This window comes from Chiloscyllium punctatum, chromosome 8, assembly GCF_047496795.1.
Source record: "Chiloscyllium punctatum isolate Juve2018m chromosome 8, sChiPun1.3, whole genome shotgun sequence".
Lineage (NCBI taxonomy): Eukaryota > Metazoa > Chordata > Chondrichthyes > Orectolobiformes > Hemiscylliidae > Chiloscyllium > Chiloscyllium punctatum.
Genome location: NC_092746.1, coordinates 28,475,241 through 28,495,107, shown reverse-complemented (window position 1 = coordinate 28,495,107; position 19,867 = coordinate 28,475,241). Strand labels below are relative to the sequence as shown.

Here is a 19,867-nt window from a genome sequence, read left to right as displayed (position 1 = left end):
ATTAGTCATAGATAATTCTACCTGTTTTCACTTCTCACTGTTTAGCAGCCTAATTTTATAATGTAAGCTTTTGCAGAAGCAACACCTGTTCCCTTATTCTGCACAATTTTAACCCTATACGTTACAGGTACACTACATTGCAAGTATAATTTGTGGAGAATAAAAAAAAAGCTTGAAATTTCATGTTCACAGAGTTGGAAATTACCAAATGAGTGTTTTCATTCTGGCCGTTCAAAAACCACTGTGCCTGACTGCCAATGGATTGAGGATATCAGCCATCTCTGAACCGATCAAAACATAAGCGAAGAAAGTTATTAACAATGCAAAGGGACTAAGAGAGACAGTGCCACTATGTGTAATGCCTTGTAGTTTGCCTATAGGGTTCATCAATTATTCTGTATGCTATACACATCTGCGTACATCTTGCATTGGCAACCATCTTGTTTAACAATGTATCCTCTAAATCCCTGTTTCGGAACTCTCGGTCTTCCATGTATCTTGTTTCTCCTCTTCAATACTTCCTCTTGCCAACATTGGCTTAATCGAACAGAGGGGGAAAACAATACTGAATATGGATTTAACAAAAAAAAACTAAAGTACCAAATGCATTTTGTTATACGTCCTATAAAACGAATCTAGTCTCGAACTGTGTCTATCAGAATGCATAATTTATCCAGTTCTGGACGTCAGAATATTGGCAAAGCTGGAACCCAATGTCCTTTTACTCCAATTAAATTCTGCTCACTTACTTTGACGTGTAATATTTTAGCCTTATGCTGCAACCAGGGAAAGGCAAACAATCTGGAAAGGGCAATATAGGTGAAACAAATTGGGCGGGACGGTTAGCTGTTAACCCGGCGCCGAGCCGCCTCCATTTTGCCTTTTATTGAGCGTCTTCCATTTCCCGCTCGTGGCCCTGAGGGTTCAAAAGAAAACCGACCGGGGAAAAGGAGCGTCACGCGGGGCACTGAAAACAGGGCGGGCGTGAATGATTAAAAAAAAAACGCGTTCTAACATGCAAACTACATTTGCTGAAATCGGGCGGTACCCCTCTAACAGGGCTTGTTTTACAGTGCCAAAATGAAAAGCAATTTTAAGTTTTAAGACTAGGGCGCGCGCTTGCTTCCATGGAGATGGACAGTTGGTCGGTGACGTCACAGAGGCCGGGCTCGAGCTCGAGCAGCGCCAGTGTCGCCGCCATATTGTCAGGAGAGAGCGGCAGAGGCATCAGACAGGGAAGGTTATTGCTCTCACATATACACAAAGATATAGGTTAAACTTCTATAATTCATAGCAACAAAGATGAGTGACATTGACGAAACAGCCTACGAAGGGAGGGTGAGTGCGGCGAACTGTTTTTGTAATCTGTTTTTTTTTAAAGGGTTTCAGTAGTATTTTATGTAAGGGGGGTGGGTGTGGTGGTTTTTATTTTATATCTACGTGCACATAAAACATTGAGGATAGAGGCTGCTGCGAACATGAGATTTAGGCCTAAAGTGGCGCCTTCAGTATGCGGGCGGGTGACTGTCGTCGATCAAAACCTTACTCACGAGCTTCAAGGCCAGAGTGGGAGGAGGGGAAAACTAGTTTGAGATAAATTGACAGCGTAAATAGAGCAGGCTGACCGTTTTAACTTTTTTTTTGCCCTCCCTAATATAATATACAGGTCACAAACTCGGTCACGCAGAGTGGCCTCCGATTGATAGGCAAAAGCGAGTTGTCCGGTCCCGCACTTGGCGATCTTTCGTCTGCGTCTCGATTGCTCTTTTATGGGAAAAAAAAATTCCCTCATCGGTGTCGGGGCTTTGTTTTCGTTAATAACCGAGTTCCGTTTTTTGGCCTCTTTTTAAAAAAAAAATCGTTTTTAAATCGGGAGAACAAACCGCCGCCTGGCCGCGTGCCAGCAATCGACGGGCCGCTCGCCCACGAGCACCTTCCGGCGCGCGCCTTCCCGCCCGTCAGCTTTCGCAGGCTTCTCGGGCCGGCGCGCTCCAGCCGTCTGCTTCCGTGGACACTGTTCCCTCGGTTTCCTTTCTCTCTCTTCTTCACCCCCCCCCCCCATCACGCTTTCATTGTCCTGCGGTAGAGATTCTTCTCACCGCGCTTTTGCTCCGTAGGTTTACAGCGAGAACTCATTCTTTTTCACCCCGCAATTCCCGAATTCCTCTGAAAGGGCAGTGATTATGCCTGAAGCAGTTTTGAACTCGAGTTGCCTTGTCTTAATTCGTTGTGAAATATTGTAAGACTCGTTCTGGAAAAAAATGCATTTAGTTTATTTTGACTGTGGAACCTTTCTAGAGGAGAGTAAGCAAAATCTACCGTACACCATCTTGAAGTGGTCAAAGATTTTTTTTAAAAATCACGCAACACCAGTTTATAGTACAGTAGGTTTATTTGGAAGTACTAGCTTTTGGAGCACTGCTCCTTCTTCAGGTGTTTGTGAAGTGGTAAGTCGATAGGCAGATGCAGCAGTAAATTTTAAGGTAAATTATATATTGGTTTTCATTGCAAAGGGGATTTGAGTTCAGATGTAGGGATTTCTCCCTGGGGTTTTGGTGAGACCATACCTGCAGTTTGGTCGACCTACCTGAGAGGATAAAATTGGGATAGAGGGAGTGCAGCAGAGGATACTGGGGATGGCAGGATTGCACTGAGAAGAAATTAGTTCGTTTGACTGGGCCCAAATGCAGTCCAGTTCAGAAGGATGTGGGGATCTAATGGAACGTACACTATTCTAACAAGACAGGGTAGATGAGATACAGGAAGGATGTTTTGCATGGTTAAAGTGAGGACTGCAGATGCTGGCTTTAGAGTTGAGTATGAGGTGCTGGAAAAGCACAGCAGGTTAGGCAGCATCCGGGGAGCAGGAGAGTTGATGTTTCGGGCAAAAGCCTTTCGGCAAGTCTAGAACCAGGAGTCAGAGTCTCGGGGTGTGGATTAGGCCGTTTGGGACAGGGTTGACAAATTGAAGTGGTAGGATATTTAAGCTAACATTTTATTTCTTCTTAGCTTTTCTTTCTGAGCCATTTTTATCTCCTCCACTTAATTTTTTTTTCTTATCCTGTGAAGGTAGTGGTTTATCCTGGGTTAGAATTCCAATGGTATAGACTCACGATTTCCTTAGAATAGTCCAGTTTAGTGTTGTACTCCCTCATCCAACTATGGGCTTCAGTTTGTGATTTGCTACTTCAGGTACATAGCACTACATTCCAACTACTGTATAGCAAAGAAATACAGCAGTATCTCTAAAACATCTGCCTTTTGCAATGAAGATGCTTTATATCATGTGAGTGTAGTGCTCAAGGAAATCATGGCTCAGGTCTGCAGTTCTTAAAAATGAGTTGGATGCTAATGTTCTAGATGAATGTGGTGGCAGTGACCATTGAGATACCACAAAACCTCAGCATTTCACTATAAATTCATATGGTATATCTTGTAAATAAAATAATCAAAAACAAGATTTCAGAGTGATTTAAACAGTGTGAAAAACCAGGTGGACAGAGTATTTAAACTCTTGATACATTGTGAAATGTCGAAAGTGATTTGCCTGTTCTGTACACCACTCAATGAAAGTAGGTAGGCAGATGCAACAGTAAATTGGAAGGTAAATTGGTTTTCATTGCAAAGAGGATTTGAGTTCCGAAGGAGGGATTTCTTACTGCAATTATGCAGGGTCTTAGTAAGACCACACTTGGAGTATTATGCAGCTTTGGTCTATCTATCTATCTAAAAAGGATATAGTTAGGATCAAGGCAGTGCAGCAGAGAATGTTGGAGATAGTGTGATTGCTCAGAGGAAAAATTAGCTAGTTTGACTGGGCTCGAATGTAGTCAAACAGGACAGGATAGACTGCAGGAAGGATGTTTTGCATGGTTGGCAAGTCTAGAACCAGGAATCACAATCTCCGGGTGGATAGTAGGCTATTTAGGACTGGGTTGACAAGTTTCTTCACTCAAATGGTAATGAACTTATTGAATTCTCCACCACTGAAGATTGAGGCAAAGTCGCTGAATTAATTCAAGAAAGAATCTTTAGATGTTAAAGGCATCAAGGGGTATGAGAAGAAAGATATATGGCAATATAGGGCGAATCAGCTATCGTCACTTTAAATTTCCAGAGAGGGTTTGAAGGGCCGAATGGTCTACTCCTGCGCCTAGTTTCTGTTTCTATGTTGAACTTTCTCTGAGTTTAACAGCACAAATCCAAAAACTTAACCTGGGACCATTCTGATCAATGTAGGCGGTACTCTACAAAATGGTGCGTTTACTTGTTGAATTATGCCCTCTGATATGTTAATTCTCATGGAAAATTTACAAGTGTCATTCTTGTTCAAGTTAAATTAATATGGACTTCTTTCAATGTCTTTTTATTGTTTTATAAGGTAGTTATTGGCCTTATTAAAGCCAGTTTAGGCCTTGAAACATTTGCAAACTTACTGTTATCTCTTAAAAAGAGAATGGACTTGGAAATTCTAAAATGCACTTGAGTTACTTATTTCATTTATATTTTTCAGCTAGAAAGTTGGTCTTGAGACCTATCGGGCTCCTTCTGAAAAATGGGTTCAAAGTTGCCAATACATCATACTCTTATTCCTGGGATTGGCAGGGGACTGCACGCTACTCTTGGTTTTAAACTAAACTAATATTGGGGATGCAGAATTTAGATAATCATAGTTGAGAAAAGCTTTTGATTCTTGTTTTGTTCAATGATAGCATATCTATAAGCATAATTTAGTTTCAAGAGAAATCAATAGCTGGTATATTGTAATTTATTATCTAGTTTATGCACAAGGTGCTGATTTTACGATCTTCAGTATGACCAATCGCATTTTAAAAAGATTTGAACTTTAAAGTAAATAAGATTTCAGCTTTTAGTTTTAGCTGAGACTGAAGCATTTATGTTTAAAACTTCAAATATATCAAATAACTGAACATTTTACTAAACCTAATTTCCTTTGTAGGCAACTTTACTTTAAACAGTAGAAGTAAACAGTTTCTTGTTGTGTATCACGTCACACTGTATGCAGAATTAGCTCTTTATGGCAAAAAGGTCACTTTTCATTTTGAATGGTTTGTTTTTTTCCCATTTTCCTAATTGATTAACTTTTTGACCCCAGTGTTAGCTGAGGGCTACTAGCTGCGTCCACCGTACACAAATCTTCCAGCCTCATTTTAACTACTCAGACTCTGGTCCCTGTCTATATAATGAACAATAGAATTTTCTCTGCTTAAGCTGCCAGGGTGGCTAGTTCTTTTGCTCCCTATTTTTCAGTTGGCTACAGACCTCACGACTAAACTGCCAGCTACTGCGTGAGATATTTGAGCTTATTGAGAGGCGAGATGGCACGAATGTTTTATATATTGAGATATTAATAAGTAAAATGTCTGGTTCCAATTAACAAGTCAAGGGAAATTGGGAATCTACACTCCAGCCATTCAAAACTGTTCTCTAATGCCGTAAGCTATATATTAATGCATTGGTTGGATATAATTTGACACATTTGTTAATCTAGAGTCAAAGTGTGTGGTGTTGGAAAAGCACAGCCGGTCAGACAGCATCTGAGGGGCAGGAGAATCAGCATTTCAAGCAAAAACCTTTCATCGGGTCCTGATGAAGGGCTTATGCTCAAAACGTCGATTCTTATCCTCGGATGCTGCCTGACTGGCTGTACTTTTCCAGCACCATGCTCTTTTACTCTGACCTCCAGCATCTGCAATCTTCTCTTTCTCCACGTTTGTTAACAACATTATACAGTTTCACTCATTGTTGTTACTGGAAGAATAGAGGGGGGTTTTTTTGGAACTTAAATACAAATCCTTCCATCTCAAATATTGCCAATCCGTTAGATATTTTTTGATTAAAACTTTACAGCCCGAGTTCTAGAATTCTCTCTCAAACTATCTTCTCTAAAACACCTCCCAAAAAAAACATGCTCATGTACATATTTAACTAGATTTTTTTATGTTCTGTCCTCCTATCCCAATAATTGGCTTTGTCATTTTTGGTAATATTCTTGATATTTTATTGTTAAATGTTTCTATGTAAATATAGGCTCTTGGTAGCTGTGCCTACTTCTCATTAATATTAGGATACTTGTGCATTAAGGCAGAGAGTGTAAAAATGTATATGTGCATCTAATATCTTTGCTGTTTCTTCCTATCACCTGCAATTTTGTTTTCTTTCTGCTTGTTTGATCTTGTGACATGTGCCATGAACTGAGCTGTTGATCACTAGATCTGCTGTTGCTGGTCTTCCCACCTTACTACTCGTTTTGCTTGGACATTTTTGACTTTTCAAAAAAAAATTCTTCAAATTGGCATTACGAAAGTTCTTTCCATACCATTGTTAGAAATTAATTTTGAGGTGTAAATGGTAAGCATTGTCCTAACTCAACCATTGGCAAACCACTTAATATAAATTGCTACCCCAGTTAGAAAAAAAGTCATTATTCTTATAGAAAAGTTAGTTTGTATGTATTAAGAAAATCTAAAAGAAAATAAGTTACAACTGGGCTACTGAAAAAGACTGCCTTCTAAATAAAAAAAAGTACACATGTTTCAGAATATTAGTTTATACATTCTTCTTGGGTAAATGTCTTGTGCAATGAAAGTAAAGTTGGGGCATTTGGCTAATGTGCGACCAGTGCGTGCAAGCAAGCAAACTGAATTTGATGGCTAGATTGTACAGAGTGGTATGTTTACAAGGTTTAGTGTGTTTTTATTTGCTATAAAGTTCACACCGCAACATAAAAACTGAATTGTACGCATATCTTGATATAAACTGAAAGATAAATTAGTGATCTCATTTTGTGAAATGGGTAGACAGCTAGCTGACTAAGTCTTTAAATAGTCAAGTTAAACTTCTAGATTTAAATCATGAGATGCAATAACCTTTGTTTCCATCCCCATAACTGATACAATTTAAAAGTCAATTAATAAAGTATTCCTTAAATGGGAATCTTAATTAGTATTTTAGGAAGCTTATTCTACTCTTGCAGTTTATGAAGTTGCATTGAATTGCATGTAAAATCTTTCAGGGCTGTCTGTCATTGCGATCCTAGGAATCTCATAATGTTTTAAATTGAAACACTGACCAGTCTACAGTAAATGAAATTTGGTCCCCAATTTGCTGGGGATGTGGAATGGTTTCTTATCTCCCAATTAGTTGGGATAGAGAAGAAATTTCATCTTGAATCTAACCTGATTATACTTTGACTTGGAAGTCATTGGTACTGTAATTTTAGCTGCAAAAGTTGGACCAGGGTTGGTTGGGGGGGGGGGGGGGTGCTGCAGAATTTTGTTATGCCATTGGATCATAAATTCTTCCTAAAGTAACTAAATATCTGGGCTGGCATTTTGTGCGTGGTCAGCTATGTTCTATGTGCATAGTGATTGCAACTGGCATGTGTTTTCCAAGCAGTTTTATTTTGCATGAATCATTTTAGCCACCAACTACTGGTATACTTCTTATATTTCTGGAAGCTGTTGTAAAGAATTAGTATTTGTTGGTTGTTAATTTTTTTTGTCTTGGACATTTAAAGAAAGGGTACTCATTCTGAATCAGATTGAGAAGACACCCATGCCACCCCCAGTCTTAGTACTTTGCTGATTGCCAGCTAATGTTAAAACTTGTAATGTGAGCTGGAATTTAAAACTTCACCTTAAAGTTAGAAAGGCATGATTTGCTTTTCTGTGATCAGGAGAGACAAATTAGTTTGAACATTGAGGCTTGGTTGCAGTGTTGTAACTATTTGAGCACCTGTTGTACCATGTTTGTTCATTAAGGATAATAGAGTTCTTGTGTTCCTGGCAAATTTTAAATTAATTCCATCCATGCATTTTTAGGTTAGACATTTTTATACAGTACTTAGCTATTGGTGAAAATTCATATTCCAGAAAATGTTTTAAATATCAAATCATCATGCTTTGTGCCAGGCAGTACTGCACTTTAAAGTTTTTCCACTTTTTGTTTGGAAGCGAAGAGGGGAAAAAAATTAGAGAATCAAGGCTGATACTGGCATTTTCATTGTAGCATTTTTAAAAATTTTACATACTGAGTAAACTAAGTAAAGCCACAGGAGTAATACTTGATTCAGGCATTTTATCAAGGAATTTTTAAAATTAAAAATAATGGAATTATTCCACCTGCTGGTCTTTAGTTAGAAAGATGGTAGGCTGTAGTACAAATCCAGCAGATTGTAACCCCATGCTTCATCCTACTGAATGTTCTTTTTCCATTAAGGTTAATATTGAAGAAATGGAAGAGTATTTTCCAAGAATGTGGAAGAATAATCAAGATAACAGAAGGCTAATCACAAGTATTGCAGATCAGAAAATAAAATTTGAATGGGAAATGAACAGAAGATTGGTCAGATAGAAGAGCTTGCTTTTATAAGGCATTAATGAATTGTTTGAATTGGGAAGAATACACGGAGTATGAAAACTCTGAAAATGAAGAAATGAAGAAAATAGAAAGCAAGAGTGAACTAAAATTAAAAGAATCTGGAAAATTAAGAATCTGGAAAATTAAAAGAATCTGGAAGATTGAATGTGTCCTAGGTTAAGTAATGTATGGTTTACGTTCACGTGTCTGTATGCTCAAGTTTTAGCATAAAATGCATGATTATTTATGAAAGTTTCATAGAATGTTGGTGATTAGGTATATATGTAGGGAATGTGTATTCTTTAGGAATGTGCAGTACTTACTATGGGCTGAACTTGTTTTAGCAAGGGTCAAAGTGATATTAGTGAAGGATAGCTAACCATTTTGGCCCTCTGCTACTTCCTCAGACAGTATCTGAATTATAGTTGGAACACTGCTAAGGTTTAACAATTCTATATTTTGTGTAGTTCAATAAATAACTTTGTTCTGTCGTGCCAGGAGTCACGTTCACCATCCAAATCTCCAAGCGGGAGTGCTGGCCGTGTAAAATCAGAAAGCCGCTCTGCATCTCGCAGCCCATCTAGGGCATCGAAACGTTCAGAATCACGCTCCCGATCAAGGTCCAAGTCAAGGTAATTATTTATTTAGTGGATAGGTACGATATGCAGTTTGTCTAAAGGCTTTAATATGCATTTGGTCTGTAATACTACAGTAATAAAAAAGTCTTACATTGCTGTTTGGCCAATATCTGTATGGCAGGAGTTTTTTTTATTAACTGTTGGTCCTAGTTTTTTGTTTCTGCTTTGTTTTTCGTTTCCTGAGCCCCTCTTTAATCAAGGCCTAAGCTGTCTCCCAGGCTAACAGCTGCATTTTTCTGCGTGCCAAATCCAAAATGCTATATGGTGAAGTCTGCACAGTTATACTCACTGACTTTCATGGAAGGGTCAATGCATTTGTTTCACGCTGCAATGGAAGCCGACAAAAGCAAAAAAAAACTGATTTTGGCCAGTTATCTACCCTGTGGTGACTTTATTTCTTGATTATTGTTTCATTCTCTGTCTTGGAATACCTTTTTAGCATCTGATGAGTAATAATCTTAGATTCATGCTGTCTTCAAATGCCTGTTAGTTTTCCTGTTGCACTGGTACAATGCAGAGTATTTTGAATTGTGTTGGAATTGAACAGACTCGTTATTAGAATATTGCATTGTGTAAAAAAAAAATCAGTATGGCCATTGTTAGCCAGGATGCAAGCTTACTACTGTCTACTGCCATATTATGAGATACTTTGAAGGACAGTTCTGTGTTTAAATTTGAGACAAAAGTTGAACATAATGTGTGTTTAGGTTAATGTAGTTTCTTCTGATTCTTGTGGTCAAGATTGGTCAGTACGTTACAGGAGAGACGATATCTTTATTTTGCGATCTGCGACATAATGTTCTACCCAAGATATTAAATCTTGGACTTTAGAAATTAAACATACTGACCTTGCTTAGTGTCTGTTTTCCGGTGTGACATAAGGATGGTAAACATGCCGCCTCCATGGCTGTGTGATTGAGTGAACAATTTTTGGTTTGTACTCAGGTGGGTTAGCTTTGACCACTTGGAAAAAAAAGTTCTAGAATTAATCACTGTTTAAATCTTTTATTAAAGCAAATGGAGCACAGGAAATATGTTCTCATAGACTTCCATGATAGATTAACCTTAAATTTGCATGCTTCATGTTTATGGAAGGTACTAATTAAGTGTTTTTGAAATGTTACCACTAGATCTCACTCAAGAAGACATTCGCATCGGCGTTATTCACGCTCCAGGTCACGATCCCACTCACACCGAAGGCGATCTCGTAGTAGGTCTTACACACCCGATTATCGATCACGCAGAAGGAGCCGTAGTCACTCTCCGATGTCCAGCCGAAGGCGCCATGCAGGAAGTAGAGTAGGTTATAGCACTGCATATATAGTCTCCCTTTATTCCATCGCAAATGGATATGACTTGTGAAGTTCTGAGAAATGGAAGCATGTTTGAAAGTAACTGTCATCAGTTGAGTTTTAAGCAAATTCTATTTCGATCTGGATATGATCTACCAAACAGTTCCATTTCTTGGAAGTGTGATTTCACTGAACGCAAAACAGTTCTTGTGACTTTCTGGTGATTCACACAAGTGAGTGGTCATTTGTAGACAATTGTGTGCATCTGTAGAATAAAAAATGTAATTACTTTGCTAGTGTATAAAATTCTGGGACATTAATATAGCAAAAACTAAACTTGAAAGTGTTGTAATGCAGTAGCATTTAAATATCTTGCATTGCAGTTTTTTTGGGATGTTTATCAACTGCTGGCTTGGTGGCCACTGTTAACTTTGTCATCTTAACCCTTGGATCTCATTTCATGAGCTGTCTAGGAGTTCAGTCCTTTAGCCGTAGTTGTGAAGTTTTCAATCTTGTCTAAGTTTATGGGCAGTATGCCACCTGATAGTGGAGCATTCCACCTTTATGGGAGGGGGGAAAACTCATTCTGTCCCTCTTGTCCTACAGACGGGACATGTGTCAGCGAAACACGGAGCGTTGATAGTAGATGTGGAGAAGTCCGCTGCCAGGACTGCCCCATCGTCCCAGATGAAGGATGATTCCTGGAGGCGAACAGGATATGGGAAGAAAGAAGGGAAACTCGGTTCTCAAAACGTAAATTGAAAACTTACTTTCAAACAAGTTAATTGTTTCCAGATATCTAATGGATGTGTTGTGCATTCAGTCTCTTTACAGCAACATGTTCAATAAACTGTTGGCGATCTCACTATTCTAATCCTTAAAAATCCATAAGTGCATAAATATCCATCAAGTTACAGCTTAGTAATCTGCTGTGACCCTATGCTGTCAGTCCTTACCCATGTTGATCATGGGAATGTTTATAGGATCTTTGCAAAGAAGGAGGCTTTTCAGCCCACTGTTTGCTGTCATTCTATAAAAGCATTCGACAAGGTTCCCCATGGGAGACTGATTAGCAAGGATTACCAAGAGACCTTGGAGTGCAGGTTCACAGCTCCTTGAAAGTGGAGTCGCAGGTAGATAGGATAGTGAAGAACGCGTTTGGTATGCTTTCCTTTATTGGTCAGAGTATTGAGTACAGGAGTTGGGAGGTTATGTTGCAGCTGTACAGGACATTGGTTAGACCACTGTTGGAATATTCCATGCAGTTCTGGTCTCCTTATTGGAAAGATGTTGTGAAACTTGGAAGGGTTCAGAAAAGATTTACAAGGATGTTACCAGGGTTGGAAGATTTGAGCTACAGGGACAGGCTGAACAGGCTGGGGCTGTTTTCCCTGGAGCATTGGCGGTTGAGGGGTGACCTTACAGACGTTTACAAAATTGAGGGGCATGGATAGGATAAATAGGCAATGTCTTTTCCCTGGGGTCGGAGTCCAGAAGTAGAGGGCATAGGTTTAGGGTGAGAGGGGAAAGATATAAAAGAGACCTAAGGGGCAACTTTTTCATGCAGAGGGTGGTATGGGTATGGAATGAGCTGCCAGAGGATGTGGTGGAGGCTGGTACAATTGTGATGTTTTAAGAGGCATTTGGATGGGTATATGAATAGGAAGGGTTTGAAGGGATACGGGCCGGGTGCTGGCAGGTGGGACTAGACTGGGTTGGGATATCTGGTCGGCATGGATAGGTTTGACCGAAGGGTCTGTTTCCATGCTGTACGTTTCTATGACTGTATGGTCCATTTTCCCCTGTATTTCCTATTGCCCTACAACTCTTTCTCTTGAGATAATCAAATCTCCTTTGAAAAGAATGCTTTGCATCTACTCCACACACTCTGTGCATTCCAGATTCAGGCCCTATATTATATATGAAAGCTTTCCTCCTAATTCTGGTTCTTTACCAGGCTTGCATTAAGTCTGTAATTCTTGACTCATCATCTGGAGGGAACGATATTTCCCCAAGTAGTCTGAGCTACCTGAACATAATTTTGAAATGCTGTATAAGTCTTCGCTAAGGAAAAGAATGTTGAGGAAGAAGCTGACATAACAATGTCTCTGGATTGATAATCCAGCAACCCAGGCACCTGCTGACATTTGAATTTAATTTTTTTTAAAAATCCACAATAAAAACTGGTATAGTGATAACCATTGTCATTTTCATAATTCATCTGGGTCACTGATGTCCTTTTTATGGAAGGAAATCTGTTGTCCTTCTGGTCTGGCCTGCCTTTGACTCTAGATCTGTTGCAATGTGGTTGACTCTTCACTGCTGTTTTGTGAATTAGGGATAAATAGTAAATGCTGACCTAGCCAGTGACAAAGAAATTAAAAAAAAAACATCTTCTCAAGTCTCTCAACTCAATGCAGCTCATTGATCTGAGCCAAGAGCTCAGACCTAGTTCATAAGTCTGAATGGCTTATTCCTGTGAAGTTCTTGAACCATATAACTGAGCTTGGAATTAACTTGTAACCTACCATTGTTGCTGCGCTGTGAATTAACATAAATAACATTAGTCAATTTCTGTGTGGAATTACCCTTTCTCTTGCCTATTATGTAATTCTGCATGTTTAAATTAGGTATCATCAGCTGCAGTTGATCATGCAGTTTTGATTCCTTCAGTCACTTGTGAATGACTTGCTCACAGTTAAGTGGGTGAATCCCCAATCCAGCTGTCTTGCTGCTAAATGCTATAATTTTGTAAAGTTGTTTTTAGCCAATTGACTTATCAGTATTGAGGTAGAAAGCCCATTTATCCCACTTTCTCCCCCCCTCCTCTCTTTTCCCCCCCCCCCCCCCACACCAAAACCTACATCATAGATTACCTAAGTGACTAATACTGTGATGGAAGGGTAATATGTTCAAATTCAGGATAGAATTGGACTGATTTTATCTGCTTGTGTTTTGATGTGGCAGTATGGGAACCGTGGCAGGGCTAACCTAGACATACAGTTGTAGAGACACTGCACTGAAGGAACCTAGACTAGGGTAATATTGAATTTGTGGAGTGGGGTCATTGTATTCTGTTACCAAACTGATTATTCAGACAAGACCAGTGATAGAACCTATTCAGGTATTTGAAATTAAAATTGGTATAGTTCTGTTCAAAATAAATTGCATTTGGCGACACAGGGTGGGGTTCTGTGATAGTAACCCTCACTGCCCTTGTTCTGTTGAATCTCCCCAAGTATTCATAATTTTCTCTGTAAACATTACATGGATTCGGGTATCAGTACAAAAGTGTTGAAATTGCACCAGGAGATTGAAAGGTAGTAGTGTGGGGACTTTCACACCAATTTGGAACCAGTTGGGGGAAAAGTAGGTTTTGAAAATATTAACTTGTCACAGTGGGGTTTAATTCCAAGTTGTTTTTCTGTGGATTAAGACATGTAGACAGCATATTGAACATATGCAACAGTTGTACTTGGCCCAAGTTGAAAGTTTGAATATATTTCTGTTGAAGTTGGGATAGGCAATTTGAGCACCAACACGTAATCCTTTAAAGATTTACTTTTAAAGCTTCAGGTTTCATGTACATGATTCCTTTAATGGAATATTTACTTTCTTCTGGGTTTTCAAGTGTGGTTTGTTGGCCAACCACGATGGAAGATTAGATTTTCATCAAATTAATAATGTCATGCCTATCCTTTAAATGAGCATTGAGTGCTAATGTATTCATATAATCCTAAAATGAAAGACCTTATTGATTCTCTTCACAGGTGACTTTGTATGTAGTCGAACCTGATTTCTGGGAGATGAAATTTATTGAAATTGATCTTTGGAGGAATCAGCATCACTAAATTCTTCAGAGCTATTCGTGCATTGTTTTTTCAGGCTAATCCAGATCCAAACACTTGCCTAGGTGTTTTTGGTCTTAGTTTGTACACCACTGAACGTGATCTTCGTGAAGTTTTCTCTCGGTATGGGCCATTGGCTGGAGTCAATGTTGTCTATGATCAAAGGACTGGTCGTTCACGGGGATTTGCGTTTGTTTACTTTGAAAGACTGGAGGATGCTAAAGAGGTAATCGGAAAGCTCTCCAATAACACATTAGCTTTTTGTTAGTGCTACTTTTATGGTACTGCTGACTTAATTTTCTCATGGTTGTTTCTTGATATGAAATTGCAAAGCAACTTCTATTGTATGTTTGAGAGTTGACTTGGCTTGCTTCAGTATGTTGTGTTTATGCATTAAGGTGCTGGAAACTTTGTGTTATTTGGATATAATTTTATTGGGTGGAGGCAAACTTAAGTTTGGATTTTAAAATGTCTTTCTGCAGGCAATGGAGCGTGCGAATGGAATGGAACTGGATGGTAGACGAATTCGTGTTGATTATTCTATTACAAAGAGGCCCCACACTCCCACTCCTGGGATTTACATGGGACGACCTACTCAGTATGGATAAGCAGCTTCAGCCATTCTTTAAACGTTGTTTCAGTTTGATTTCTTTTTACTCATAGTTCCTTTTATTCCATATTAGCAGTAGTGGTGGAGGTGGTGGTGGAGGACGTCGCCGTGATTCTTACTATGATCGAGGTTATGATAAATATGATCGATATGATGACCGGGACTATGATTATCGATACAGGTAATGTATTTTACAATATATAAATTGTTGTAGAAGGTCAAATCATAAAGCCTAATGTGTAATGTTTTTGAAAGGAACAGTGTTCTTGCAGCCTCCTCTACATGTGTAGTTTAATCAATTCATGGTTGGAAAACAATCTGTTCATGTGATATAATTACTAGTATTAGTGATTGCTGGCGCATTCTATCCCCATGTCATGCGTGGAGCCTGATGGCGTTTTTATTTATTCATTCATGGGGTAATGATGCTACAGGCCAGACCTAATTTGTTGCATGTGCCCAGTTCACCTTGAGAAGCTTGTGGTGAGCTGCTGCCTTGAACTGTAGTAAACTTTGGAGTGTAGGCATAGTGTTAGAAGGGGTGCTCCAAGATTTTCACCTGGGGTTATGAAGGAGTGGCAGTGTAGTTCTAAATCAAGATGTTTGGCTAGAACATGAACTTGTCGGTTCCCCCCCACTTTTTAAACAGGGAATGATGTTTGCACACATTAGTACTGTCTGTAGAATTTCAGCAGGATCTCAACCAGTGTCTGCACAGATTCAGCAGTCTTTGCTTCTTCTTTAACCTACAGTATATCCTATCCAGGCAGGTTGACTCCTACTTGGAGATCTGTCAACCTTTTAAGAATCCCTAATGTCTTTTTGTCCTCTCTAGTATCACTATTTTCTACTTTTACTTCTACATAGGCAGCAGCCTCAACTCTTCTGAAACTGGATGCTAAATACTTGTTTAGTACCTCCGCTGTGCCCTGATGGGGTTGCTATTTGTTAATTTTCATACCGAATAACTTGACTCCTGAATTATGTATGTTTGTGTGTGCAGACATTAGATAAATGAAACTTAAATGTTCAAGTGTCACTGAGAGTAAATCCCTCTCTTCCCCCACACAGTGTTCCAGAGATACTATCTGTACTGCAAATGGTAATAGATAATTTTGATCACCAAAATGACTCTTCTTTGATATGAGTGAAAATCATATACTGGAGCCATCCAGTAGACAAAGATTTCAGTGTAGTACTGTGAACGTCAGTGTGATCATTCAGGAATTTTGCTTCTAAATTTTAGTGCCACAGCAGCTGAGTCTTCCAATCTGTTGTTTCATTATAGTAGACGACGATCACCATCACCCTACTACAGCAGAGGATACCGATCACGCTCGAGATCTCGATCCTATTCACCACGTAAGTACTAAAACAGTGTTAATTGCATTGCAGCTGACTTGAAAATGTGTGGTAATGAATTGTATGTCGAATATTAAAAATAGATGCAAGGGTAGGTCATTTGGCACCTTTTAAACCTGCCCAGCCATTCACAAGATCAAACCTGATCTGTTGCAAGCCTCAACGTCACTTTCACGCCAGCTTGTCATAATCCCCAAACTCCCTGATACCTTAAAAGTCTATCTCCTTGATATTTTTTACTTTTGTGATGTAGCCTGAACACGGAGGTGAGAATTGCAAACATTCGCTGTCCTCTAGGAGGAGAAATTCCTCTGTTTTAAATAGCTATCCCCTTATTTTGTTTCTAAGTGTTCCCTCTGATTTCTTATGCCTCTGAGGCTCATGTTAGCAATGACTCCTGGAGCCAGAAGTTATTGCTGCGATCAATGTCAATTGCTGTGTCCATGCAAAGCTTAAAGAGGGTTATAGGTCATGCATGTCCCAGGCTTGAGATTCTCCCACTAGTGTCTTCTCAACATCTACTCTATCAAGCCCCTCAGAACCTTGTAAGTCACCCATCATCCTTCCAATCCCTAATGAACAAAGACCAAACGGGTTTGCCATACTTGATGATGCGTCACTCCCTTCATCCTGTGAATCACATGGTGAATCTCTTTGAAATCCTTTGAATGCTAGTGTATCCTTAAATACTGGACTAAGAATACATGGTCCTCCAAGTGTAGCTTTACCAACACCCTGTACAGTCATAACAAGACTTTGCTATTTTCAATCTCCAACCCGTCGCAATAAAGGCTGAAAGTCCATTAGCCTTTTGATTACTTCCTGCAACTGCATTCTAACTTTGTCTTTCATATGCAACAACCTAAATCTGTCTGCATTTTTTTGGGGTGTCTCAGTTTAATTTATTTGAAATAGTTAGCATTTTGATTCTTTGTGAAGTGCATGATATAACTCTTCACCATTAAACTCCCATCTACCAATTTTGTTTCCCCTCTCATTCAACCTATTTATCGCCTTGGAGGCTCCATATGTCCTCAGCACAGTGTGTCCTATCACCTATTCTTAAACTTACCCCATTGGTGATGACATTAGTGTGATCAAGCAATTTTAACATTTTTTAAGGGCAGCCAGCAGGGCTGTGGGGGGGAGTGGATCTCCTGGACATTAAAAACTATCAAGTAAGCTCACTTCTGTCCTGCATGAGCGATTATAGTTAGATATCAAACCACTTGGCAAAGTTCCCCCTTCCTAGCTTGCTGGTCTTGGACACAATGAAGACAGTTAGGGAATATTGCCATGACCCAATAGTTATCAATACTGTTACTATTTGGCAAAGGGAAGGCAATATGGCAAAACATCCCCTCTTATACCTGTTGTGGGTAAGCAGTGTTTTTAACCAGGGATGGTAGATTCAGGATTCAAACATTGGGCAGCTAGGGGTGTGTCTTGTGTGGGTGATTTATTTGAGGGAGACACAATGATATCCTTTGACCAGTTAGCACAGAAATATGAGCTATCTAACAGGGACCTCTTTCAAGGTAGGGGTTTCATTTTTTAAAAACTATGCTTTTGACCCCTACAAATCCGACACAAAGAGGAGGGTGCTCATTGCTGAGTATACTTCCTGTCAGCACTTGATATCATCAGTTGGAGAGCGGCCCCTCAAATGAGTTTGTTTGACTCTGCCGGGCATGGGAGAGAGAGCAGGGTAGCTGAGGTCTCTTCTGACTGAGGCATGGGGAAGATATTTGGGAAAACACAAAGATATCAATTTGCAATTGGACCCATGCTTTACAGTTGAAGATTCTGCACAGGGTCCTCTTAGCTCTGGAGAAATTTAAACCAGGGGTATCTTCATGTCCCGAGTGCAAGGTTGGTGCTGGCATGCTTACCCATTGTCTCTAGTCCTGTGGTGGGCATCAAACATACTGGAGCGTTATGGTGGGTGCAATTGTGGGGATTTTGATTGTAAGGGTGGAGAAGGGCCGGATCTCTCCTCTTCGTGGCCTGTCCAGTGTGTTCCCTGGAGATGTGCATAAAAAAGGTTTCAATATCCTCACTTTCTGTGCAAGAAAGAATATTAAGTTGGGTATCTGAAAATCCCCTGGACCTGTCTGGTTGGCAGAAGATTATTAAGGAGCATATCCTCTTGGATTTTCTCCCAAGTATGGTACACCACAAACTGAGAATTTCTATAAGACATGGCGATCCTTTTTGGAGTATCTGGACACAGATTTGCCTGCTATGCTAATAAGGGCTTTTATGTAGCCGTAACCGTTGTGCTTTACGAGCCTAATATTTAGAGAGGGGGAACTGCAAATGTATGAATGTGAAAATTAATGCACTTGATATTTGAGAGTTAGTGTTTTGTTTGGCTGAGCTGTATTATTATTGATTATTATTATTAATTTAGTTAAGTAGTTAGTTGGTGTTATATATTTTTAATATACATGTTTATACATTTGTGTATGAGGTGGTCTGTTTGGATTTTTAACTGTTTTGGTGTTCTTTTGTATTTTAAATTGTATTGTTTTGGATGTAATAAAAATCTATTTTTTCAATAAGTATGTTTTTAAAAGTTACTAATGTAATTATAATTGGATGGTAATCAAATTACTTAGTTCTACAATGTGTTCGCTTTGCAGGTCGTTACTGACCAGACTTCTGCTTGCTGGACAACTGTCTGAAGATTTTTAATCACCGTGTTACAGTAACTTTTTTGGGAGGGGGGTGCAGGGGGAGGGGAGATGGGTGGGGTTTGGGTTAAGATTTTGGTAGTTGTGCATGATAGTTTCTGTGCCTGTATACTGCTTTGGAAAGGCCATTCTAAAAGCTACTTGCTTGAACTGATTTATGTAGTTCATAACCTGATGTAAGGAAAGGACAGGGCTGGAATTTCATGGTAATCTCTTAATTACCAAGTACTGGTTGTTTTTGAACATGCAAATGCCAACAGTCATTAGTTTTGTGATGGTGTTTGATTTTTTTTGTCATGGGGTTGTTTTTGCTGTTTGAAACTGTCCTAGAGTTCTGAGGTGTATTTTTTTTATTCAAAGAAAATCTGATGTAAACCTGGCAAAAAAAATCAGTATATGCATTTTACAAAATAACTATTAAAAATGTACAGAAAGGTAGCCAATTGTGTCATGTCCTTCTGAAAGATTCTAAAAAGATTTTGCAAGTTTTGGAACCTATTGATTTAGATGAGTACAAGTGGAAAATTGACTTTCTGCATTGATTGAAAATGTGATGTGACAGAACTCTTTGTCTTCACAATTGTAAAGGATTACAAGGATTAAATTTTTTTGTTTTTAGTTAATTGTGTATTTCTATATTTTGACCTGCAAGGTAGATCCTGCACATCAACCAACTGCTATAATGTACAACAGTTTAATAAAAATTAAAGATGCCTCGGAGGGAGATACTTGGGGTGTTTCATGAATTGCTGTTGGAATATCTGATTTGACTGTCAATAGTGGGAACAATTTCTTGAAATGAACTTCTGGAAAAGGAAACACCAACATTTCTTTTTGCTTTCTTTTATAAACTTGCATACAAAAACCTGGCCACAAGTGTTTAATGCTCTGCTTTTAGACAGAACATACCTCCAAGTCTCTGGTAACATAGAATCAAATGTAGGGATACATTGTCAACAAAATGTTCATGACATGTAGAGTTCTCATTTACATTGAGAGATCCTGTAACAGATCATTGTGTAAAGTTAATGTTTGCACA

The 19,867-nt window shown here is 39.1% G+C and overlaps 1 protein-coding gene across 3 annotated transcripts; it reads left to right on the top strand.

Moving 5' to 3' along the window:
* The first annotated feature begins 1,174 nt into the window (after positions 1-1,174).
* Positions 1,175-19,446, top strand: tra2a (transformer 2 alpha homolog). Of its 3 annotated transcripts, none has more exons than XM_072575294.1 (9): positions 1,175-1,338; positions 8,881-9,014; positions 10,151-10,319; positions 10,919-11,065; positions 14,198-14,386; positions 14,643-14,758; positions 14,847-14,951; positions 16,059-16,132; positions 18,778-19,446. In XM_072575294.1, the coding sequence occupies exons 1-9, from the start codon at positions 1,303-1,305 to the stop codon at positions 18,786-18,788; spliced, it is 981 nt and encodes a 326-aa protein (XP_072431395.1). In that variant the 5' UTR covers positions 1,175-1,302; the 3' UTR covers positions 18,789-19,446. The 3 variants fall into 3 exon arrangements, with proteins under 3 accessions (XP_072431395.1, XP_072431393.1, XP_072431394.1); XM_072575292.1 differs by having other exon boundaries at positions 14,844-14,951; XM_072575293.1 differs by lacking the exon at positions 18,778-19,446 and having other exon boundaries at positions 14,844-14,951; positions 16,059-16,143.
* The last annotated feature ends 421 nt before the right edge of the window (positions 19,447-19,867 follow it).

Coding starts and splice junctions, on each gene's coding strand:
- tra2a (XM_072575292.1), top strand. CDS start 1,303: ATGAGTGACATTGACGAAACAGCCTACGAAGGGAGG. Junction 10,320..10,918: donor GGCGCCATGCAGGAAGTAGA/GTAGGTTATAGC, acceptor CTTGTCCTACAG/ACGGGACATGTGTCAGCGAA. Junction 14,387..14,642: donor GACTGGAGGATGCTAAAGAG/GTAATCGGAAAG, acceptor GTCTTTCTGCAG/GCAATGGAGCGTGCGAATGG.